Raw genomic sequence first — 26,718 nt, forward strand, 5'->3', positions numbered from 1 at the left:
CCGTGGGCCCGCTGCTGGCCCCGGGGCTCCGGGTGATGAAGGCGAGGATGAAGCTCTCCCCCCGCCTTTGCTCGCAGGAAATCAGGACCGCAGAGGGAGGCATCCCCGCGGACTAACCCTCCCCCCCCCCCACCTCCCCAAGGGACCCGCCTGGATCCCTTGCCCCGGCCGCAGGGTTTTGGGGGGGGCACTGCTCGTCTATGTGTTTGTTTTCCCTTCTGAGAAGGCGGGGAGGGAGGGAAGTGCCCGGGGCTGACTGTGACCGAGGCAGTTTCTCCGGAGCTCCTCCGTTTACAATCCCCACTCCTAATCCCAGCCCTGCTGAATCATCCCGGGGAAAGCAGGCGAGATCCCGGTCCCTGCCCTCCCGTTCCTTTTCGGGGCGCGGGGCGGGAGGTCGGGGCCCCCGAGCAGGACATCCCCACGCCCTGCTCGCCCCGCGGGCACGCTGCTGCTCTCGGCTCCGATCAGCGCCCACTGCTTTCCTCCCCGCTCGTGGCACCGAGATGCTTTCCCAGCGCTGTCATCTGCCGCTCGGTGTTTTTTTTCCATTCTCTTATTTGTTCATCTGTTTGTCTGCCTCCTGAGTTTAAGTTGCGAGTGTGTGACTTGGGGCCTTTTGGAGCACGACACGGAGCATCCCTTCAGCTGTGCCACATTTCTAAAATTGCGGCTATCGGGAGGAGAGAGCGTGGGGAGAGCGCTCGGGGGTGTCATGGAGAGAAGGGGGGAAAATCAGAAGGCAGCCAGACATCAAATGACAGATTCAAGCATTTTCCTGCTGTAAATGCTGGCATTACATGTTACAGTAATTATATGCTCAGGGCTACTGTTACAGTGTTTGTCTGCTGGATAGTAACCTGAACTTAACCCAGCAATGCAGTTGGTTTGGGATAATAGTAATATTTATAGCCAAGATTATTTGCAGCAGATGTCCCATGCATGCAGGCTTCGTTAAATATGTTTTTAACTTTCTGGCCTGCGGTGTTAAAGCATGTGTATGTACATCAGGAAGGGAATTTCCTCTTGAAAATGAGATGTGTTAAGCAAAGTTCAGATCTAAAATCTAAAGTAAATGAAGGCCATCAAAAGTGCTATTGAAAGAGATCAGATGGTATTTTCACTGTATGTAGAAGCAAAGAAAACAGGTACCTACAACCAAAATTGCATTATCGTTATTAAATGCGTATTTTGACTTGTCAGAGTATGGTGCTTCTGTGCTCTATTACCTCTAAATCTTCAGTTTCTTTATCTTTACATCTGACAAGCAGGAGGTAAATATCAAGGCATTAACCCATGTAAATATGTGAACTGTGCTCAGTATCGCATTGTAGCTGTACCACAGGGAAAATTGTTCTGCTAAGAATGAACAATTTCTTACTTTAATTTTAGGAGTCAAACCTGCTGTTATTTCAGTTGTTTTATGCAGCAAACCGTAAATTTGTTTTATACAAATTTATGCAAGAAAAAATGTTTCAAAAATACCATTTTCAAAAATTGAATCCAAATGTAGCGTAAGCTGAACAAGGGAGAGCTCATCCCATACCCGCTGCTTGCTATTTCTTATAGCATCTACATATCTTTGACATTTCAGGCTTGCAGGTTGTCCTTTCTGTTTCGCTTCATGAATTAGACAATAAAAAAAAAAAAAACTTCATCTTCTCCCTGGAGATTAAAAATGTATAATCGCTGAGGTGAATAGTTTGGCTCTTAATTATGATCGTGTCTATACCTAAGTAAAAGGGAAAGCAAGTTGAAGTGCTCAGCAATTTAAAACTCTTTATGTATGAGAGAGCAGACTCTGGATTTGGTCAGATTCAATCAGAAAAGCCATCCTGATATGTGGGGTAGTGTGGGTGCGAGCAAGTGACATTGAGGCCTGTGTACTGTGAAGGTGGCTTCTTTACTCTAGAGGAGGACAGATAACGTGCCCCTATCAGCTCCAGATTTGGCCTTAGAGGAGTGATACTGGGGGATTTTGTTTGTTGGGTTGGGGTCTGGGGGTCTTTTTTTTTTTTTTTTTTTTTTTTTTTTAAATTTTCTAGCAGTCATTGCTACCACATATGCTAATTTACAGAAAGTTTCTCATGGATGTCTGCCCTTCATTAGAACGATTTGAGAAGTCCCAACAGCTTTAATTCCTCATTTTCTGGCATAGTGTTGTACTGTTTAAAATGAAGGAAGTAGTGAGAAGAGCTAACTGGTGTCTGAAGTGTGCGCGTAAATTGTGAACTCGACTTCTGGAAGCACATTGAGATATCTTGTAGCTTGTGTTCCCTGACAGCTTTGTTGCCTTGTGGCAGACAGTACTTTGTGTATCCCCTACCAGGGTGCTTACCGCTCTAGAAGCATAGCGTTTAGTAAACACAAACAGTTCTGTGTTAGTGCCTTTCAGTTCTGTGAATGTTTCCATCCAGCGTGCCAAGATGTGGATTTTGTAATGTGGAAACCCACGTTATAGACTTGGAATGAACCCACAGATTTATTTCATGTGGGATAGCAGAGTCTTCAGATAGCAATAGCTCTGGGTTTTTAACAAATGATGTGAGATGGGAGCTGGTGGCATAGTGATGAGAAAGTTAACTTAAGTATGACCAAGGGGTGGGAAAATCTCATTTACGGCAATGGTATTATACTCGCACAGTCATGTTTCATGCTTAACTACAGTAACTTATGATTTTCATATATATGAAGAGAGGACAGATTTATTGTTTATTTGTTACAGATTTTAAAGTGACCAGCTCCCAAATTATTGTTAAGATGTTTATGGCAAAACTCTTCAGTACTAAGATGACTGAAGTGCTGTAAGATGAGTATTTCAGTATGGAGATGCAGGTCTTGTGTGTTATTTCAAGATGTGCAAGAAATACTGCTGGACAGCTTCTTCTGAAAAAGCTGACTTTCGTGGTTTTTGTTTTGTTCAGTGCAGCACCTGCCATGTCTACGGAGGGGCAGAGAGTTGATGACAGTCCAAGCACTAGTGGAGGCAGCTCTGATGGAGATCAGCGCGAAGGTGTTCAGCAGGAACAAGAAAGGGAGCAAGTTCAACCCAAGAAAAAAGAGGGCAAAATATCAAGCAAAACAGCTGCTAAACTGTCAACTAGTGCTAAAAGGTACAGTGTTCCTGCTGTCTTTTTTTTTCTTCCTTTCTCATTTTTCACCTGGCCATCAGATGTTATGTATTGGTTTGATGTATTCATTTTCTTATTGTTTTATTGTAGCACTACTGTGTCAGTGTAATAGTCTTCTGAGGCTGGCCACGATAACGAGACCTGTATATTTTTTTTTCCTTTCTTTGACAGATTGGCTCTTTCACATGGTTTTAATAGTAGCCTGCATGATAAAAGCTGACATTTTTTTATTGCTAGTAAAACTCAGACAGTTTTGTAGCCTTATAAAATACATCTCTGTATGTGTATGTATGACTGATGTTGAAACTTGTCAGTGTAACTTACAGTTAATTAACCATAAACATTTCAGACAGTTCAGTAACTCAGCATGTTAGGACTACCGTAATACCTATTGCTGTAAAGTGCTGCATTCCCTTTTCCCAGATGGTCAGGTCAGAGGCATTGAAGTGAACAACAAATGCATGTTGGTTTCATTAGTTTAAACTGCGGTCTGTTTTAATACCTATTTCTTTAGCATCTCTTTTCTTCTTGAGAGGAAAAGTGGATTTGTGGAACAGCTATTGAAATTATTCTCTTGGAATCATTTGAGTTGGAAGGGACCCCTAAAGGTCATCTAGTCCAACTCCCCTGCCATGATCAGGGACACCCACAGCTAGATCAGGGTGCTCAGAGCCCTGTTCACTGTGACCTTGAATGTTTCCAAGACATCTATATGATCACGTTCATTTCCAGATAGTGATTGTCATGTTTGGACCGGACACGGAGAACTTAGTGGTTGGTGTTGCTCCATCAGTACTTACTGGTGTTAGTCCAGATAGCAGAGTTCAAATAGGATTACAGTGGTCATAGTTAAACATTTTTAGCAGAATCTGATGAGATCAATTTTGCAGACTGTTCCAGATCCCGTTTTTCACTAATTCAAGGCAGTGTGAACTGCAAGAAAAAGTGTTGGGGATGTGCCGCTGTGGGAAAAAAGAACTGCACACAGAGTCTCACAAGAAAGGAGAAGAATCAAGGCCCTTTTGCTGTGATTTATAACATCCTCCTATGTATCTACATTTCATCAAGTTTCCAGCCTGTGTCTTGGTTTCATCTGTCCATTGCCGTTTGTGTATTTCTCTGTCTTGGACTCTCTTGTCTTTCCAGTGTGTTATTAGCATGCTTCCGTCCTGCCCCAGGCACCTCCCTTCAGTCAGCCTCTGTGAGGCCTTTGCTTTTTTTCCTTCCCCAGTGAGATGCTTTCTCAAGACCCATTCCTAACATGATGCCGTTTGGAGATGAGCTAGTGGTATTGGTTATAGGATAGCCGGCAGAGCTTGCCAAGGTTTCTTTTGATGACTAAAAGAAAAAGAAGTTTAAAAAAAAAAAAAAAACCCAAACCAAAAACTTTCACTTCAAATCATGGTGCTACTCATGTAGTTAATCCCCACAGTTGTTATGGTTTTTGGGCTTCTTCTCTTCTGCCTGCTTGATGCATTTGTTACTTATTGGTATTAGGAATGTTGGAGTAGACAGCATTGTTAAGGTCTCAAACCCAATTTTTAACATTTTTAGAGAAGAGTCTCTCAATTCTGAACTTTGTACAATGTCTGATATGATGACTCTGTGATTCTGACAAGGGCCTGTGGACACTATCCTATTAGAAAATTAATAATGATATGTCAGAAATTGGTCTATTAATCTTAGCTTTGCATCTTCAAAGCTTAGAGCTTTTATCAACATGCATTTCACAGTGATAAAATTACTTAAACCTTTTAAAGTTTAATCATATCTGCTTATGATTCTGCTGAAACTAATTATGCCAGTTGCTGACATCAGTACATTTGCTGGTGAGACTCTAACGAGAGTTTCACATTTACTAATATTGAAGAGAAGGCTTTGATTGTGCATTTTAAAAGCTGAGATGATTTATAAAAGTATAAGACTTCTGTAGATAAGCGCACAATAAATAACACTTCTGATAAATGTATTTTCAGGAGTGCTGGTTGTCATAAAACTGGGGAAGAATCACAGAGATATAGTCTTTGCAGCAGAATAGTTTAGTTTGTATAGTTGTGTAGTCTAGTCAGAAGTTTGTCAGCGTGTCAGAATGAGGATAACGTTTCTGTAAACGTTCTTAATCTGGTCTGGTTTTCGTCTCACAGGTTTCGATTCTTTGCTTTTTGTTTAAAAGCAGTAAAACCTCGAGGAAGGAAAATCAGAAATTAGAAGATGAGGAAAATATGAAATTAAAGTAGAGGAATAAAAGGAGAGGAGTAACATCAAAGAAGGGAAAATATATTATCACATCTTATGCCAATGATGTTTTTTTTATATAATCAGTTTCTGTAATACGTTGTTTTCATTAGAAATGAATAGTATTTTGAGAATAAGGCTACGCTCCTTCAATTGAATATTGTTTTTGACCAAGTCTGAAAAAAAATTTAAAAACTGAAACAAATCGAAGTAATTCAACTGTTCTACTGGAGGGGAAAAAAAAAAGACTGGATATGTGCTCAGCAACTTCTTCCTTTGTTAGCTTTAGAATTCTGTGGTTTTCATGGCATTGTACCAAGATGACAGTGATCCTCTCTTAGTTAAAAGAGTTAACTCTGCCAACATCAGTAAAAAATCCCAACAACAGAGAGTACAATAATTAAGGAATTTTGACTAAAGCCTCAACTTATGTTTAGAACAGTGAATGCTAGCAAGTTAAGATAGCACTGGAGATAAATCATTCCCTGGTGTTTAATTCACAGGCTATAGGCTTCATTCGAACCTGAATTTGGAAGCCACATTTTTCCACCTGACGATACCTTTCTTGCATATGGAACTGTAGTCACAATATTTTTGGATTACTTTATACTACCTGGATTAGAATTAAGAATTTGTTCATTTGTAGTTGGCATAATTCTGTTCTACTTTTTAATTGTGTGGTTCTGTAGTCTATTAGATTTTCTTCTAAAGAATTTTCAGTAGTATTGACTTCATATAAATCAAGATTTAGCAGTGCTCTTTTTCACTTGTGTAAACACCCTGCTGTCATGCCTTATGCAGGAGTGTACTACTTTAGCAACTTAATGCTTTTCAAAATGGTTTTGTTATGAAGGATATGTGAGACTGCTTGAATGTGTATTTAAGTGGCAGTGATTTTGTTTTTCTTCTGTTAGCTTCGCTATAGGTGGCATCAAGAAGGCAGAATGCCTCCACGTGCAATACTTCTCTGTTAATACTTTTAAGGCTAGCTGCTATACAGGTGTAATAGCTTGCAGCATATGTTGTACAGTTTCCGGTCCTTCAATTTTCCTCACCCAGAGGGCATCACCCTAAATAGCAACCTTTCTTACCTAACATGTCAAGATTGAGAAACTCACTGCATATCACAATTACAGTTCAGACATGGAATTGAATTGCTGTCCTTGAAAACAGCAGGCATCTTGTTACCTCTTAAGCAGCAAATCTTAGCCTGACCTTTGAATGGAGAGAAGTGTAACCATTCTTGCCTGACGCAGTAGCTCGACAAATAAATGTATTGTTTTGCTCCTGAAGTTGATAGTTGAAAATCTGTCAACCTAAGTGTCCAGTCCAGGATTTCTTTTAATAAATATCTGTGCTTGCAGTGAATTGTGAACTTTAAAACCTCAGCTGTAGGTTTTCCATTTTTTTTTTATTGAAAGAAGGAATTTCTACTAGTTAATGGGTTAAATTTGTTAGAAATCAAACTAAAATGAGCTTCTTCTTTTCTTTTCTTTTTCTTTCTTTTTTACTTTTTTTTTCTCAGGGCTGTTTATCATAGTGCTGTTTCCAAGGAACCTGCTGAATATGGTCGATAAATGGATTGTTCTTTCTTATAAGAATTATCCTTGCCGTTTACGTGTGTATCTAATATGATTTTTGAATATTTTTCTTCTTTGAGCATGAATCTAACCATCTTTGTTTGAATTTCCTGCTCAGTCACAGTTTCTGTGAGATTGAAATTTATACCAGTGATTGCATTTCTTAGCATTTTCTAAATAACCTGTACTTCAGTATGCAGTATTGTTTCATGTCACTTCCATGAGTAAAGAGGCATGTATTTTAGAAAAGTAGATGTGGTAAAGTAGGTTATTGTCAGATAGTCCTTTTTTGCTTCTTTTTCTTTTAATCCTACTGGGAAATCTTCTAACATGTTGAGTTGTCCCTTAGCTTTAGCGAACTTTAACTGTTTCAGGAAGGAAACGACAGTCCCCCTAGGCTTGGAACCCCAGTAAATATATGTCTGTGAGAATTAATAATATTTGAAATCCTCAATGTACTCTCGTGCTTCTGAAGTTAGGGGAAGATTAACCTTTGCACTATTACTTGAAGGCAAGTATGTTTGTTCTTTCCCATTAGTAAAACGGAGGGAAAACAGAGTAATAACAATTTTATATATTTGTATAGTTACATGGAGAGAGGGAGACAGACAAACAGAGGTCAGACGATGTCTTTTAAGATCAAATAAAGAGCAACAGATCTGATGTTGCAGGTTAAATGTCCTGTGTGTACAGCCCAGAGCTTTGATTACTAGAGAGACTTCTACCCCCCACTCCTAATATGTCATAAACTGGTTAGTTTAAATATGCAATGTGTATGTACATATAATTATTTTAATATAGATTCCTTTTTCGTTTACAATAACATAACTGTACTGAGCCAGAAAATCTAAAGAAAGAAGAGACAGAGAGGACCCTGCAAAAATATGTGTGGGTTTTTTTTTTTGTTTGTTTGTTTGTTTGTTTGTTTTTGGCCAGAGGCCTCATAGGCTCATGGTGAATCCTCTGTGGTCAGTGAAGGAAATGAGGCACGTCTTCTCCTGTGCCAGATTCCGAAGGCAACTCAATGGAGATTTGAAGCAAGTGCCAGAGCAGTGGAATAACTCATGCAGACAAAGGCTAGCTTGCATGTTGGAGGTCTCTATCAGTGCAAGGCTCTCTGGGATGTTATCTGATGATTTAATTGTAACTTTGAATGCCATGACATGTGAACAAGCTATTGCATGTCAGCTGCTCTACAGAAACTGTTTATGAATGTGCTCTCAGCATGAATGCAAGGTAAATTAAAGTTAAAACAAAAGAGGTATAAGGTGTATTAATTTTATCTGGGGAATGTCACAGAGCAGGAGAATAAGCGTGAACAACTTGCTGAGTAGGATGTTAATGTTGCAGGGTTTTTTTGTGTAAAAATAAGCACAAATGAAACATCTCTTTATCTTAGATACTTTCTAAAGCAATTAGGACTTTTGAACATAAATAGAAAGCATCATCTGATCAATTTTCATTGCTTGAAACAGCAAGGTGTTTTGTTCCTGTTTCCTGAATCACAGGAAAAGCTCAATCTAGGACCATTCTAGTGCTGTTGGCATTTGAAATTGGAATCCGTTTATTTATTTTTTATTAACCTAGAACAGAAGGAGAAGAAGAGAGAACTCTCTACCCATTTGTTTTCAGAGTGGAAATGAAATGGACTTGAATTTTGGAGGATGAATGGAAAGTTTTTGGTCTGGGACTTAGGCTATACTTGCCAACCCATTCTTGGTGTCTCAAGGACACATCATAATACAATGAAACATTAACTGCTCCTATTTTCATATGTACAGCAAAGGAATAATCCCTGACCCCAGAAGTTTAGTGCCATGCATGATTCTCTAATCTCTCAGAAGTTAGAAGTAGTTGTAGAAGAAGCAAATCAACCTATAAAATGTGAAATTGGTGGAGGTTTCATGCTACTTGGATTTTCTTTTTTTTGGATCTGTGATAGAGTACATTCCAAAAACATGACAAAACTTTGCCATAGACGGAAGAAATATTTTAAGCATTTCCCACAGGTGTAAGATGGGGAAATATTGGTGGTAGGTGGAATGTTGGGCTGGATGATCTTGGAGGCCTTTTTCAACCTTGGTGATTCTATGATTCTAAGATCTCCTCACTTTTGAAAGGTGCAAATAATCAGGATAGTTTAAATACAGTAACTTTTTAAAACAATGTTTGGTGTACTTGGACTTCACTAATCAGATTTTTCCTTTTAACAAATGTATTGGACTTGCAGTGTTACCATGAGTTTCTGCAAATATTGATTAAGCAGTCTGTGTTTGTATCTTTGGAAAAAAGGAATGATGCTTACTGGGGAAATTCTACTTCCTGGAGATGTAAATATTTCAGTGAATAGAATAAGCAAATAAAAATTCAATTTTTTCCTGTCTATGGGAATAACTGGTATCTGTGTACAGGGTTGGGGTAGGCAGGGATTGGAAGAAAAGCTAGAGTGTCTGAAATGTTTTTTTCATTTCAACTGTATTAGCTAATGGAGAATATTACTTCTATACAAATCTTACCAATGTATGCCCTAGTTATTTCTGAATGTAATTGCTAAAGAGTTGTAATTTCTGGTTCACACCAGTTCCTCTACAGCCTTTGGTTCATTGATTCTTTACAACCATAAAACCGACTCATACTGGCATAAGGGGAATTTTAATAGTGTCTGTGAGACTCCTTAGCACGTGAGATTGTATTTAGATCTTGAAATTATAGAGGATTAGTGTAAACTGGTCATTTTTTTTTGTTGCATGTGAATGTTTATTTTGATATACCATTTTTTTTTTGTCCTGTACTTATGTGCAAAAAGGGTGGCAGTCATTTTGAACTGGGTGTGAATGTAAAAAACTTCATGTCAGACCTGAGATCTTAGATTGTGGCTTGAGTACTTATGCAAGGAATTTGAGTGGTTCTATTGTGCAGTTTTTCTTTCTTAGTGTGGGGCATAAAAGGAAGAGTAATCTGCTCCTGTACTATATGAAATCTTGTGCAGGAGGAAGAGAGAAAAAACTATTGAGGGTACACTTTATTTTCCTTCCTCTTTCTAAACATTCATATTTTAGCCCTGAAATAGCCTCTAAAAAGGCCATGGGATGTAGTTTATAGATGACAATAGCAGTCCTGTGTATGGCATCATATTTTGGCAAATTTTTGGTAACTGCAAGCTCCTACAAATTACCAGGAGAGTTCTTTGAGTTCCTATCTTTCATGTTTGATCTTCTCTGTAGGTGGAGATGCTAACTGCCATGCAGATACTAGCACAAAGGGAAGGATCCGTACTGCCAGATATGATGCAGATCAAGAATCCAAGTGCTTGGCTTTGTAGCATAGGCCTGAAGAGCATCCAAATCCTGAACAACTGTGTTGTAGTGCCTAGAGGAGGAGCTCCAGCAGGGTGCTGGTAACAAAGAGGCATCCGCTGGGTACATGCTGTGATCAGGCCTTTATCGGTGGCCTGGAGCAAGTAGCAGAGCACTGTGCAGGTCTTCAGATGACAACAAACTGAAGGGAGCAGGGCTGCTGCCTAGGGGGACCGAGGCTGAGAGGCAGATAGATGGGGGTAAACAGAAGAGTAGGGCATATGAGGCATTTAATTGTTGTGTAAGTGAGCAAAGGAGCTGAGCACGCTGACCTATAGGAAGAGCAGGATTTTCTAGGTGCCTGTACATGGAACAGTTAGTCCAAGACTTAGATGCTCCTGTTTTTCAAAAAAAGGTTTTGACTTTTAGCATTTTGATCTTGAGCAGTTTCATGAAATCTTATAGCATCAGCTTTCTATTAGCAATGTTAAGAATTATATTTTAACATAATTCACTACTGTAGAAATGTTCATAAGGTTGAAAGAAATATTTTGCAAAAGAAAGTCCTGATAATGTCTTTTTTTTTCCTCTTAAGGATTCAGAAAGAACTTGCAGAAATTACATTAGACCCTCCTCCAAACTGTAGGTAAGATCACATGGATTTTGTTAATTTAGAATATGTAAATGGAAAATATGGAATCATGGAAATTGTATAGAGGACTGTGGTAAACTTAGGCATTCCTTTGTACTAATTGGCAGTTTTTGACTAGAAGATAATAGATGACATGTTTGCCTGCATATGGAGAATTGAGATGATGCGCTCCTGGTAACAGAAGTAATGGTAAAAGCTGGTGAAATATACAACATGTTAATAGATACAGGGTAAAAATTGAATTGTCTTTCGTTTGAGGTATTAAATCAACAGCGTTTTGTTTGATTCTGTAAAATGTAATCTTGGTGGCAGTTACTGGTATGTTTGATTCCTTTCCCTTGCAAATTGTTAACACACTGTGAATATAATGGAGAAGAAAAAATGTTACAAGCACAAACTATTATTAATCTTCTGACAGAGTTTCTGGTGATCCATTATGATATGCAGTGGAAGTGTCCTGAAATAGAGGCCATCATCATATATCCTTACCCTATGCTTGCTTTTTTTTTTTTTTTTTGTCAGGTACGTTGACTTAGGGTGTGCTTAAAACCTTCTTTGAAACGATTGATGAGGCAGGCCAAGAAAACCTTGCTGCCTTGCAGCCAGGCAGCATGCTGTTGCTTACAGATGGCCGTCTTGGGTCTCTTCTCTGTTGGCTTGATGTATGGTCAGCCCTGTGGTGATGCTTCTAGCAGTGGGTGTAAGGTGGGAGGGGGCAGCTCCATCCAGTCCTGCCTACTGATTCCAGCAGGTGTGGTTGTCTTCTTGGTGTGGTAAGAGGAAAGATGGGGAGATGACACGCAGCTTTCATAATGAATTCCGGTACATTTTTGGTACTGAATTAACTAAGCAACTGGTGGTAAAAATGGCAGTCAGCTTTATTGTTTTGGTCTCTAGACAAAAGCATGCGTGATAAAGCATTTGAACAAGAGTAGATGTGGTTGTGCTGTGTCTGAAGATGTAAGTAAAGTGGCTATGTATTAAAGTACTGCATAGAGAAGTAGCCTTGCAATAAAAGCATTCAAAGAGTATTTCAGTCAATTAGGATGAACAGTTCCTTGCTAGATAAAACATTTTAATAGCTAAGCTGTTCTGTCATACTTATAACCATGTGTGAGTTTTCAATCACATCAAAGCTGTTTCAAATGGCAGATCTTTACTTAGGTGTTGATGACTGATGCCTGTTAGCGGATTGATTTACTGAGATGAATGTAAAACTTCAGTCTGTTGCAGAAGAATGCGTAAGACTTTGAACTGAGTCTACAAGACATACAGTATTTACAGCAGCATCATTTCTTCTCGTTTCTGAATCCTTCCCTTTGTAACAAAGCAGTTGTTTCAATGCACAGGATACTGTTGTTTGCTTTTCTTTTGCTAGCAAATGTAAAATGAGCATTGGCTGTGTTAGTGGAAAGCCCTTTTGTGACTTGCAATTAAAAAGAGTGAGCTGGAGATTTCCTGTTTGTTTTTTTGTTTGGTTGGTTGGCTTGGTTTTGAATTATTTACACTAATGGTAAAATAGGAAAAAACCTTGCTGCACAATATTTTGAAAAATCAAAAAAATTGTATCTTTCTTTGTGTGTCTGCTGCTTTACACAGTTCTTAAGATAAAGAATTATTTCATGTTGTGATCCTGATAGATAACCATTAGTAACTTCACTATTAGCAAATATGTTTTATAGTCAATGCAAAATCACTTCATTTAGCTTTATGCTCTGTTGACATAGTCTAAACAGTGTTTTCATTTGAACTTCATCTATTTTCTATTATAGTTAAACATTACAAAATAAATACATCAGCCAGACATGGTTCTTCAGTATAATGTAGAAAGCCAAGCTGTGACAGAGTATATCTTAAATATAAGATATCTTTAAGGTATCTTAAAGATGTCTTAAATATCTAAAGTAGCCTAGGGAGTGTATAAACAGGAGGGGGATTGATTGTTTGTGAGGGTAGATAGCGATTGGACAAGGGGGAATGGTTTTAAGTTGAGACAGGGGAAATTTAGGTTAGATATTAGGAGGAAGTTTTTCACACAGAGGGTGGTGACGCACTGGAACAGGTTGCCCAGGGAGGTTGTGGATGCCCCATCCCTGGAGGCGTTCAAGGCCAGACTGGACGTGTCTCTGGGCAGCCTGGTCTAGTGGTTGGCGGCCCTGCACTTGGCAGGGGGGTTGAGACTTGATGATCTTTGAGGTCCTTTTCAACCCAGGCCATTCTATGATTCTATGATAAAATATTGATACATACTTTCTTGGCTCTAGTAAAAATTAGGTCATCATTATGAGAGGAGTTATTTTCTATTAAATCATATTTCATAAAGATAAGCTCCTTACAAATGAAAGCTGCTTGAAATGGTTGTGGTCCAGCCTACCTTTGCTATGCATCCACTTTTATTTAATAGGGAGTTCTGTGTATAAAATAATGATTGGACAACAACAACAACGTGATAAAAATAAACAGTGTGAATTAAATGTCACCTGATGTGAAGGAAAATTCTATAATTCAGGAATACTTTGTTTTTTAGGAACTTCAATAGGCAAGATATTGATCTGAATTGAAACTTGGGTGAAATATTGCAAGTTATGCTCTAAGACTTTCAGTTGACTATGGCAAGTCAAAACTTCAAGTTTTCTCTTTCTGGAAATAAAAAGGAAATGGAGCAGTTTCTGTAGTACAGTAGCATCTCTTAATGGTGTGTTTGGCTACGGAGTCAATACAAGCTCCCAGGGAGTTACAGCTTCCACTTCTGCAGCAGCTGCAATGTTAACACTTCCCCCGCCTCATCCCCCACAAAGAGAATAGGCTATATAATCTTGTTTGCCTGAAAGACCAAAAAAAAAAAAAAATCTTGCTCACACATGTGCTTGGTAGTTGGCAGATTATCTTTGCTTTGACTTGCAGCATCTTTCCAAAATGTGGAAAGCTGTGGATTCTGGAGTTCCTAAAAGGGGTAAAAAAGAAGTATATATCTGTTATGTTGGTCTTTAAAAGAGGAATTAATGTTATAAAATGTCAGGGCTGCCTGCTTTCCTAGGTTTTGCATTTTGTATTCTGCAGTTTGTATTCTGGGCAATGAAAGGAGTCCTACCCTCAAACTTTGGATCATCCCCTAGAACTGAGAATATATAATGTACTATGTGTCAAAAAGTTGGTTTGGGGGCTGTGTGGGAGTTGAGTGGTGTAATCATTGCTATTTTTGGAGGAAGGCATGTCATAAAAGAGTCAGTTATTCTTCACATCTTACAGAAAGAACTGGATGTTTTCTACTATGTGTTCCCCCCCCCCCGCCACCCCGCTTTACTTTTGTGTAGAGATTAATTTACAGTAAAGGAGAGTCAAGAATGCTAAGCAGGTACATTTGTATTTTAAATCTGCAGCATTGTCACATTTTAGTTTGTCAGGAGACAATATAGCTAAATTGTAGAGATTTTGCACTCATCTCTTTTTCTCCTCTTCACTGAGATACCAGAGCTTGATTGCTAAAATGTTGTACGTCTCATACCTCAGAGTAGTACAGAGTATACCTTTTCTCAAAGGTGATAAAAACCTCATCCTTAAGTATCATTTTCATATATTACATTGCTGGAATATGGGAATCATCAAAAATTCTACCTAAATAATGCTTTTTAAAACTTTTCCATATTTTGGACTGTGTCTTGACAAAGATGGCAGATTTCATGAAATAGGTCTTCTACTGCCAATGCTGTGTACTATTTCCCTTCTTGCTGGCAAGAGAACATCTCCGTGGCACCTTATGCCAGTTGTTCACATGAAAGAATAATATCTGGAAAGCATTTAATGTATTTTTAGCTTCTTTCAATCTGAACAATCTGAACAGCTAGAAACAAGGAGAGCCAGCAAAAAGCTAATGGCAGATCTCTGTGGACACCACTTAGAGCAACTGCTCAGAGTTGCCTGCTATTAAGTCACTGTTTCTCCCTATCTTCCTTCTCATGTTTTCTTTAGACGTCCTCTAGGATAGGTGTCTGTGGCCATACTTCTCTCTTCTGTGTATTTCTTACAAATCCTTTTATGTGCATTCATTTTATTTCTTTTTCCTTGTATCAATATAGGTAATGCACGAGGCCCAGAAATATACTTTAAATGGCTGTGCAGCTGTCAATTTAAATTGACAGATACACATTCCAAAATAATCAATTGTAAACCCTGTTTGTAGCCTTATCTCTTCTATTCATTTGGAATCATTACATTAATTCGTTGCTTGCTGTACTATCTGCAAAACTGATGAACAACCAACATGTCCAATCCTCATATTTTGGCTGTCAAAGCCAATCACACAGAAAGGATTGCTAAAGCGCAATTCATCTTGCGGTGATGTACGTAAGAGTGAATGGGAATGGGAAAACTCTTTGGCTTGGCTTGGCTTGGAGGGAGAGGCCAGCGTGCCTTATGGATGCCTCTTGCGCTATTAACAACTACCTTAACATTGATATTCCTGCTCAGGATTGCTCTGGCTCTGTTTTTGTTCAAATGGTGAAGTCAGTCTTCACAACTGTAAGGAATTACATGAATCCCATCCATCCAAGATCTTCTCTTGGGCCCATTTGTTTAAACTCTTGCTTAGTAGTACTTTAAAGCTAAGGAGATGGCGCAAGTGTTGGTAGCAGATAACAAAAGTTAGCACAATTTCATAGGAAGGCCAGAGGGAAAAGATTGTCAGCATCACTCCATAGTATGGAGCGATAGAAGGAACTTTGAAGGAGGTCACCCCCTCTTCCCTATGTTCATGGTCAAATGCAAAGACAAGGATGCTCGCATAGTTTTACAGTGTGAGCAAAAAGATACCGTACTGTTGTTTTTTTTCTTTTCTTGCTTCTTTCTTTTTTTTTTTTTTTTTAGATCCTGTGCTCACAAGATCAGTTTGTTTTGAAAGGTAGTAGGGAATTTCTGGATAATCATGATTTCATGTGTTTCTTTAAAATATTTGAATAAATGTGAAATAATTTGGATAAGGCAGGGAGAATGCAAAGTCAGTGTCTCTGGTGCTGGAAGGATTCTGTTTTTTAAAGCAGTTTGCTCAGTCTTTGTGTGCTTCTATTTTGGTTAGTCTGCTGTAAGCTGCACTGAGAGTTCACATACCTAACGATTTTGGTAGCATGAAGCATTTGCTCAATAACACTGCATCTGTTTGGGTAGTGACCATCTCCTGTTCCATTACCTTAGGTGCCTGCAGAACATGCACTATTTTCAGTGAGATGCTGCCTTGCTCTGTAACCAGAGAGGAAAGGCATGGACCAGTACATCTGTATTTGCTTGTTCACAGCTGAAACTCTGGAAGCACTGAATGTGATCAGCATCGTATTAATGGTTGTTGTGTCACTTAGGGGTATGGGAGTAGCTAAAGGAAGGCTTTATCCTGTTTCATCTGTTAGTGGTTTCACTGAAACCACTGAGAGCCTGGGTGCCAAATTCAAGTGGGAAAAAAAAGTCCCCCAAAATGTAATATCTTATATCTTCATTATAAAATAAACGGCTGACAGTGATTTTTGATTGTTTAAGTTAGGAATGCATCAGTCTGTTGCCATAGGCACATGACTGTGATGTTAATGTGTGAGCGAGATGAAAACTGGAATAAGGAATGTTTTCTTTGAACGTTTTTCCTCTCAAACATTTCCAGCTTCCTTGGCAAGAATCTGGGCTGTCTTCCCATTCCACTGCATTACCCATGGAGTTTACCTTTTGCCCATATAGGCTTACTTTGATCCACTCCTAGTTTGCTATAACCTTATAGAGAAAAATAAGATATAATTCTATATAACTTCTCCTGGCTGGATCTCTTTAGAACTTACAGCAAATAGCAAAAATTGATCTGAAAGATAAGCATAAGAGCAGTGATATTAATGTGCAGAATCCTGTTGTTTTAAAGCTATGAGGTATCAATGTTCATTTGAGAATAAAAGAAGGAATTAAAAACCTGGTCAGGTGCACACTGCAATTACTTTACCTTTTAGCATTGCTTCAAAAACATCAAGGAACACGTCCCAAAAAAACATAAGTTAATGATCACACTGGGATTATATTTTATCATGGCAAGTATAATATTTTTTTATCACTTGAATTAGCTTGCCTTGTTTTTATAACTAGTGGCTATTTCAGATTTATTACCTTGATATCTTGAAGTACCTTGGATGAAAAGTGTCAGTTACTTTTTAATGCGTAATCTTTTAATTTCCTTAGCTCTTTTCTTTTAGGACAGTGCAGGACAGTGTCGCTTGTGCTTTGAGATCTGAAGTATAGAGCTCTGTTTAAAAAAAAATAAAAATCTAAAAACGTCTGCTTTTGACTGTAAACGTGACTCTAAATGTTAAGGTGTATTATTCACAAAGCAGCTGTTCTTAAAAATAGTGCATGGTTACAAAGTAAGGAACAGGATGACAGCACCCACTGGTACCTCCCAGCATAACAATACCTGTGTGTTATTCTACCAGTTCTCCCTGCTTTCAAATGATGACCACTTCCCTCTCAGAAGGAAAAGAGAAAAATGTATTAGCGAAGAATAAGAATACTTCAACAAGCACTGCATTAGGGTAGATTTGTCAAAACAGTGTACCCCACAGCTTATCTCATGGAAACAGCTGAGACAGGCACGGGGTGGAGATTTGGGCATCATAACAAGAAGTCATGATGATTGTCCATTCCTTGAAGCAGAAAATGGAACAAAAATGCCCAGAAAGGAGTTTGTGATGGACTTGAATGGTCTACGGATCTTTGATATTTGTGGTTAGCATACAGGATTAATAACGCTGAAGTTAAAATCCCAAACTATGGGGAAGGTGGAACTGATGATTATAACAAGGATAAAACAAACCAACCAACAAAAAAAAAGCCACTTGAGTACTTCTAGTGTAGATAATTCAGAAGGGGGAAGTTTTACTTCCAAAGGGTTTATATCTAGTTCCAGCTGTTCTTTGTATGTCTGTTAGGAAATATAATAAAGGCAGTTTATCCGGAATTTTTCAGACTAACCTCCCATAAATATTTCTTCTGGCCTTTTCTGCATATCTTTAAAAAAAAAAAAAAAATCCCCTGCGAATGGGAACATGGTTTATAACACACAAAATGTTACATTTTTTGTAATCTCTTCAACACAGCCTTCAAAAAAACAAACAAACAAAAAAAAACACACACACACCAAAATCCAACCTTCCCCCACAATACATTAAAATAAATGTGTCAAATAGTCATTGCTTGCCAGCAAGGGAAACAAAACCCTACTTGCTGAGACTTTGCATCATTTTTAGGAGATTTTACTAAGAAGTATTTAAATTTGTAGCTTTGAAATTAGTTATCTATTTTTTTCTGGTGGGTTTCTTTTTCCTATTTTTTTTCTAAATATAGCTCAGTGTTCTGTATGAAAACCACGTCAGAGTCCATTTATTTGCAGAAATTTGATGGAGTTATTTGAAAGTGACTGCAGTAAGTACTGTTGCATCAAACAAGCAGTCACTGCCATTTCATAATAATCACGTAAGAAACATGCTTTTATTAGCAACTCATTACCCTTTAGTAAATTACTCATTATTGAGCAAATGGGGGAAATGGAAGGTACTTTGTCTGTCGGTTAGGACTGGCAGCATTACCGATAATGAAGTATTTGTTTCCTTAAATAAATGGCACAATCTCAGAAGTGCCTAATGCTGTTGAGTTCAGTGCACCCATATTTGTTCAGAATTTGAATTCTGATCTGTAATGTAACACTAAAAAATAATCCCTTTCTTAGAAAACTTTAAAGGCACGTGAAAAAGTCAAGTTATTTCCTGAATGCCACTGTGTTATCTTTTATGCCTGTCAAAGAAAAAGGAAAAGATTTTTCTGCGTGTTTGTGTTGCTTCCCTCCTTTCTCATTGGGAATCATTGAATAAAATAAATACATTTCTCTCTTTGATTCAACACCTCAGTCCCCAAAGTCCTACAGCATTTTAACAGCTGTTAACGTATGCACTTTATTCCTTTGGTTATTTTGTTTGTTTTATTCTTACATGGGCATGACAGTCTAAGGCAATGCTATAATTTGTCTTTTATTCTTGTTATACTCTGAATGTGTACAAATTTTCAGTTAATAGTCTAAATTTAATGAAATTGTATTCCAAAAATCTCCTGGCAGGGAAACTGCAGTTTGAGAATAAAAAGCCACAATATAATAATGGAGCATGCTTTACAGTACTTCAGAAACAAACTCTGAAACTGGTCTGTGTGCTGTTTTCTTGGTGTGCAATAAAACTTATTTACACTGTAGTTACACATTTGCAGCTTTGTTACAAGCTTTTTGGGGTATCTAATTGGCTGCAGCTTTGAATCATATCATAACACATGCCAAATGTTGCTAATTACAATTAAGATATCTACTTGAAATAATCTTTGTTTTCATTTTCTCTGACAATTTATTTTTTCACTTATTTACATGCTTTTAATTTTTTCATTTTAGCAGTTCTCGCAGCACTTTGATTTATTTTTGTTTCAAAGCTGTGGAATTGGATTAAACGGGGTTTTTTAAACACTTCCATGTTGCTTGGAAAGAAGCCAGTTACTGTGTATCAGCTTAATAGGAACCATGCTTAGCAGCGCCTCACATATGGCAGCTCGTGTTTGTGTGGTAAGGCATTATGTATTTTAAATATTACCTTTTATATGATAGTCAAATTTATGCCAGAATCTGAAGTTTTCTCTGATTAACGTTAACAAAAATAGCAGAGAGCCAACTGTTTTTTGGTTTTTTTTTTTTTTTTTTTTACGGAGAAATATGTAATTAAATACATGATTTACTGTCTGCTATGCACAAAAGCCATAATTATGTGGCCTTTATTAACTTGAGATGTGTGCTGTGCCTAAAGAAGGCTATAGGTGAGTGATAATATGCTTTCTTGACGCTTATAGCCTTTTAATGCTGTAAATATTGTGGAGGCCGAGATGGTGGTTCTGTAGCTAAGATTAAAATAGAAGGGTCTGTGCTTAGCTTAGGAGTTGTATTTGAAGAATAGGCTGCACACTGTTACAGCAGTTACTGTTTGAGTAACATCTGACACAGCTGACAGACTTAGAGCTTAGCTTTTCCAAGTTGTTTTAAATTTTAGGCTCAGCGTAGCATTTATGAAACCTGGAGCTTAGTGTAGCCATCGGGAAATTTAGATCTTTAAGAATGTTTGCTTTGAATTGCTTGAATGTAGTCATCCTGTATAAAACTCAGTAGTGACTCTTCATACTGAAATTTATTTATCTGCAAAGGTGGAGAAGTGGTCAAAAATTTCATTCTTTTAAAATGATTGCCTGTATGGGTCCTGTTCCATGGGGGGATCGATTTCTATGTCTTCAGATTAGCTGATATTCAATTTAGCTTTCATTTAGGAGACATCAATAATCATGACTGCTGAAAATCCACATTCTAGGTCTAAGAAAGGTGGTTATCCTTCTTGCTATGACTTTAAAACTTTAAAATCTCCAAAATAAATTCTTATGTTCCTATGACATATACGTTGTATTTTGTGCATCGGTTGTAATTGCATGGATAATGCATAAAAACATGGAGTTCATTTTCAGGTGTTCTAATTCTAAACTGATGAAATAAATGTTTTTTTAACTTATTATTTGTCTGCTAACATGTAAGAAAGCTGTGCTTAGGAGTTTACATTACTGAGCTAAAGAGATTTTTACTTGTTTATATATTTTTGAGTTGTGTGTTAACATAGGACCTAAAAATGCTGTATACCCTCATTATTTAGTATCTTTGGTAGACCAAATAAGATAAATATATGTATTACTTGTAAAATCAAGCATACTATGTCCCTTCAAAATTGGATGGATGGAACGTGAGTAATGCATTTAATTTTCATAGAAGTTTATGAATGAAATATTAGATGTCTGCCTAGTGCAGAATTTCGGATTTCTTGATATAAATAATTGATTGCTAAGCTCATAGCTGTGGCATTTAGGCTAGGATTGCAAACCTGGAAAAAAAATCAGTTTCAAATATGGGGCTTGCAGCCAGTGTGGCTTCGCAAGAAAATAGCTTTCAAAGCCATTACAGTTAATACAATGCTTGTTTTTGCAGTAACAGAAATGGGATTTGTTGAAGTTTCTAGGTTAAACCATTGACTCGAGGTCAGTGGACTTGAATGGCGCATGGAAATTTTGCCTAAGTCTATACTGTGAAAATGCTCTGTTCCCATTATCTCAGAATTTGCTGGGCAGCTTGAGATGAGTGGTGTTCCCTATTGACTCTTTTTAATGGAAGAGTGCCTGGCTTCTGGCAATCAGACAGGTGCTTGCCTCGATCTGTGTTATATTGGGATAAGTCTATCTTCCTGCAGCAAGCACTGTAGGAACATGGCTTTCTCACTCACAGTTCACTGTGGGAGCGTGGGTTCTGCTCTTTCCCCTCCGTGCAGGTGTGATTTGCTGGCTGGGCCAGCAGCACACCATCTGGCATCTCTTGCTTCCAGTCTGCCTCAGTACCTGCCAGAAATGATCTTCAGGAGTTGCTCTGTGCCTAAGTACAACAAGTAGGTTCTTCATCTTGCCTCTCCCTTTTCTCAGATGCTTGGATAAGCCCTGCCATAATTTGGCTCAGAGATCATACTTCCCAGCTCCCCTGGGGCTGGCACCTAAAAAAAAAAAAAAAAAACAACCACCAACACTCCCAGCCCCCAATTAGCTGTTTGTCTTATTTATTTGTGTTATAGACCTGTCAGTCTGTAAAAATATTTCTGAAAGAGGGCTTGCTTCACTGCCATGTCTTATTCCCAGAAATGTCCTGTTGGTAGCAGCAAGAGCAGTAAAACACTTTGACATGCAGTGTGCACGTTACAAAAAGGAAGTGTCATATCAGAAATGGCTGTAAACATTTTCACAGTCCCTTGTCAGTGCAGGTTTGAAGGTGGGAAATTCTTAGAGAGGATGACTCAATTTTCTTCTTTCCCTCCTGCCTGGGGGGGGAAGGAGCATCTCCATAATGTGGTGTTGCAATGGGCTGTTGTGGGCACCACTGCTGTAACCTATCTGTCTGAGTACATCCTCTACGGACTTAACACGGTGGTTAGGCATTAATGCAAGAGGAATATTTTTAATTTTGATCCAGCATTAACTGAATTAAAGACTTTTTTGATCTGTGAACTGTAGTTTTGAACAAAAAGATCAGGTGATCGCAAGTGTAATGGGGATGGGAAGCTGTCTAACTGATAGACATCGCATTATCAACTCAAAAATCTCATTTGAGTCTGGAATTGCAGTAGTGTAAATCAGATTTAAATTCATGATTCAAGTATAATGACCTACTGCATCATGAACCTCCCTGAGAGATACTTAATTAATAATGTCTATTAACTCTGAGTGTTTTGGCATACTTCTATGGCATACATTTTCAGGTAGCCACAAACACAGCCTCAAAAGCTCACAGCATGACAGCTCCAGGATGACGTGTTTTAAGCTGTTCTGCAACAACCTGCTTTGCTCCTTGCCGAACACAAATAACTGAGGGATGACAGCTCTCTCAGTTTCAGTAGAATCTTTATGATTTATATGATGATGATAATTCTATTCAGCTGCCAGTACAGAGCACTTTGCAGACTGATATCAAGGTTAATTGTCACTTTGAGAAGTGAAGCACAGTCTGCCAACCTGATGCTCTGCTCAGCTGAGAAAGATAATTGTTATTCAAGTAGTATTTAAATGAGCTCAAATGCCGATAAATACACAACCAAAATATTTTATTTTTTTCTTCTCATGTTCATTCACTGTGCTAGAGAATGAGGTCATCACTGTGTATAAACATCACTAATGGACGCCTTACTGAAAACATGCTGAGTATTTACAAAACTGTAAGGAGTGGGTTTCCCCCAGTGTCGGCTGTGGGGAAATACTTTCAACTCAAGTTCTTGTCATCACATCCGAATTCTTTTTTATGCCTGTGGCTGCTTTTCACAGCTGTGCTGTTACCTTATATTTGGCTCCGTATGCACCAGGACTCAACCTTACGGAGGCATCTGAGAGGTTTGCAGTTTGTGCTGTGCCTTGTAAGTTGATAGCGTTCCTCCGTGCATCTCACACTGATTCTAAAGATGGCTTTTTTTTTTCCTTCTAGATTTTGGGAATTGCTAGCAGTCCAGTAGCCAGAGAAGTAGTGCAGAAACAGGCAAATCTTACTAGATTTACTTTTCTTTTTCAGTCCTTGCTAGCTGCGCCACTTCCTACGGGAGATGCTCATCCAAATGAAAAAGCATATTCCTACATCCCAGAGATCCACAAAGCTCTTCCAAAACCTGGGACTGGCTATGTCCAATTTACATAACCCCATCCACCTAAGGTTCTTCAAAATTAAGATTTTACCATATAGATTTTCCTTTTTTTGTGATATTTTAATTTAATAGAATGTTCATGCTTTATTCCACCTGCTGTCCCTCTTTAAAAATTATTAGCCGCAGGGGTCTTTTAGCCTTGAGAATTGCCAATTCATTTTCGTGCAGCAGTAGCTGTATCAAGATGCATGTACCACTGTTCTTTCCCACACTGGCATGCTGACTTTACCCTTATTCACGTGAGAACCCTTGGGTTTCTGTTCAGTGATTTGTTTGGTTTTGCTAATAGTTCACTGAAGTGAGTTCTGTTCCTGTTTTTTTTTTTTAATGCATTAATTGGATGTTATTTTTGTACTAAATTTGTAACTGATATAACATTACTTGACAGGCTGCATTGTAAATATGTCTGAAACTTGCACAAAGTGCGTTAAAAGCTATTGCTGCTTTACAGACTTCAAGAAGATAAAATAAAGATATGCCTAAGATTTTTCTTCTTTTTTTTGCCATGACTGTCCACAGATTCATGGCTCAGGTGTTTGCATGTTATTTTCTTAGGAGGACAAAAGAGAGGCTGCTTTCTTGTAAATTTGATTCTGTTGTGTAGTATGCATTATAGTTCTATAGTTAAGAAACAAATTCTGGAATGGTTTATATTCCCTCTCTGACACTTTCATATGTTTTTACAACACTTTTAGATTCTGTATGGCTTTGTAGCTTTCCACATGACTAATGAAGATTTTAACAAACAAAATGGAAAAAGGCCAACTTGTAATTGTCAGTGCAGTGGCATAATCAGCCATACACGGTCTGTTTGGTATAGCTCAGCAATAGAACAATGTTTCAAAGAGAAAACATGCAGAGATGATTAGTAAGTACCACAGTGATGTGAGACTGTCCAACTGCAGAAGTGCTCTTTTTGGGTTATTCAAAAGAATGCTTAAGTATATGCTTACATATTTCCTTCCATAATGGGCACTGGTAATGTCTAATTTCTGTAGCCATTTTACTGGATTACAAAGAAGAAATAAATTCATTTTTGCTTGGATAAATGAATGTGTTGCAGAAGTGTAGCCAATGCCATCTGGTAGTTTATACAAAATATCAAGCTGATAAGAGGTTACTTTATGCTAATATGAAAATGTGAAAAATATCTGACAGGAGGGCTGTTATTTTTAAACAATTGTTTACTGGACATTTATCAAAGATACAGATAAGTAGCTTCAGTTTTTATGTCATAGCCATCATCAAGGCTACAAAACAGACATTCATTCTGACTGTGTATTGACTGAAATAAAGGAATGGGATTGGAAATAGCAGTAGTGTGAGAAGTAATGGAGAAAAGACTCAATTGCATAACAGTTATTGTTGCGTTTCAATCTATTTTGCAGAATTTGTTGCAAGTAGGCTTCAACACAAAAACCAAAACCAAACAAAAACCCACGCACATGAAAATCAAAGGATGGGAAAGAACACCAAACCACTGCTGAGAGTTTAAACAAGAATCCAAACACACTGACTCTTAAAACTGCACTATTGCTTCATCAGTTGAATATGTGTAAAACTTCTTGTATTCCGCTTTATAATTTTCATTGTCTCCAAGTATTTCTGGTAATGTTCTGTGTCCCTGTGTGGCATACTTGAAGGTAGTGTTCCACCAGCAATTCCTCCTGGCGTTGTCTTGGTTGTAGAAGGTGGTCAGTCACTTGAGAATTCAGCATCAAATGCAGAATGCTTAGACAGTGAACAGAAAACTAAATTTACTACTTATCTGTGGAGATGCAATGTTATCAGTGTCTGTTTTTTCAAGAGTAAATGCCATTCAGTCCTAGAACTTCCAGTTTGCAGTTTGATTTTGCTCACCAGTTTCACTCATCCAGTTGGCTTGCAAGTCTCATGCTATTTTCTTCCAGCTTCTGCTACACATTCTTTTATCCTCTTCATACAGTGATTTCATTCAGCAGCTTTATCTAAATATGCAAGCTGCACAAGTTGATGAATTGGTTGAATTAGTTTTAAACTGTTTTTAATTAAAAAGTGTCCAGATAGATTTTTGAAATCTTTCGTTTCTGTCTTATTTAGCATTATATTATCTATTGATTTTTAAACTGAATCAATGTAAACCTTGTTTCTAAATGTTCCTGCAGCTTTTTGACTGGTTTAGCTAAAAAAAATCTTAAATTATGTGTTTTTCTTGAGCTGTGCAAATTTATGCATAGGCAAGCCCTCCTCTAGGTGCCCATTTTGCTACTTTCTCCTTTCATTCTTCCTGAAGAAGGATTAGAAAGTCAGAAATTAAGTAATGTGCTGGAGAAATGTCAACTAACCGTAATTAACTTTTGTCTTTACAAATTTATTGGTTTCAGTGATTTGATGGGAGCCTTATTCTACCACAAGATACTTTTGGAAGCAACCTTAACATCTGCTATGCAACATCATTTTTTTGATGGAATCTGCTGTACAGTTTTCATCATAATTTAATTAATTCTACTCACCTATGTTGCTCTATTTTGTTTTTAGACTTTTAATAAGTAAGTGTTGCCCAACTGTTGTGTTTAATGGTGAAGTTTAATGCCACTAAGTGCTTTCCTGAACATCTATTTTCCACACTTGAAAGTTGCTGGACTCCTTTGTGATCATCGCGTTCCCTTGTGGATCAGAAACAGAGAGCCTGCCTGTTCCTTAAGGCTTAAGCCTGTCTTAAAAGTGTAACCCCTTTCGTAGAGTCAGAGACATCTCACCCCAGACAGGGGAAGAGATTGACCACTGATTAACCTCAGAGCTTCTGTGAGGTAGCCACCCTTATCAGCAGTGCCGCGGCTCCTGCCATGCGTGCCTGAGCCTCCCTGCTGCTCCAGCTTTCTCTCACTGGCATGCCTGAGTGCTTGTTTGAAAAAATCCCATATCACTCAAAATTTTCTTTCATATCAAAGCAGTAAATATTTTACTTTTTTTTTTTTCCTGTTCCTCAAGGCAGTAACTAAATTCTTCCAGAAAATAAGAGCAGGTGATACACTTAAACCTGAGTTGCCTTACAGGGGTACTCAGCCAGCAGAAAGGCCATGCTGGTGAGACATTGAGCACATTCTGGGTTAGATGAAGAACTGGCATTGAATAAGAAAATAAAAAGTCTAGACCCCTTTTGTTTCTGTACAAAGTAATCTTATGAGCCTCTCTACTGTTTCTGAGGTGGTTCTGAGGAGGCCCAAGTGGCATTCCTGAGATGAAAAGCAGAAGCATTTATTGCCAAAGTTAGGAAAGTAGAAATGCTCTTAGGGGTATGAGGAATGCTGCTGATTTTCCAGGGAGAGACTCTCCTCATCCTTGCCTAGAGACAGAAGACACCAATTTGCTTGAGAGACATGGATAGAGGATTCAGATTACATTAAAAAAGACATGATTATGCACTGGTTTTATTTTTCACCCACAAACAGTATACATACATTCAGTTGAAAGTCTGTTTTAGATGAATATAAAATACATATAGTTTGGGTGTGAAATTTATTTAAAAGTTTA

The 26,718-nt window shown here is 38.1% G+C and overlaps 1 protein-coding gene across 2 annotated transcripts in view; it reads left to right on the forward strand.

The window, feature by feature from the left end:
- Nucleotides 2,925–26,718, forward strand: part of LOC110394028 (ubiquitin-conjugating enzyme E2 E2) — a gene marked incomplete at its 5' end in the record, with an annotated part of 212,519 nt that continues 188,725 nt past the window's right edge. Inside the window, 2 exon segments of one of the 2 annotated variants that reach the window (XM_021387627.1) lie at nucleotides 2,925–3,113; nucleotides 10,838–10,888. In XM_021387627.1, coding sequence (XP_021243302.1) covers nucleotides 2,938–3,113; nucleotides 10,838–10,888 — 227 coding nt within the window. 2 annotated transcript variants of the gene reach the window in all.

Source organism: Numida meleagris, chromosome 2, assembly GCF_002078875.1.
Source record: "Numida meleagris isolate 19003 breed g44 Domestic line chromosome 2, NumMel1.0, whole genome shotgun sequence".
NCBI lineage: Eukaryota > Metazoa > Chordata > Aves > Galliformes > Numididae > Numida > Numida meleagris.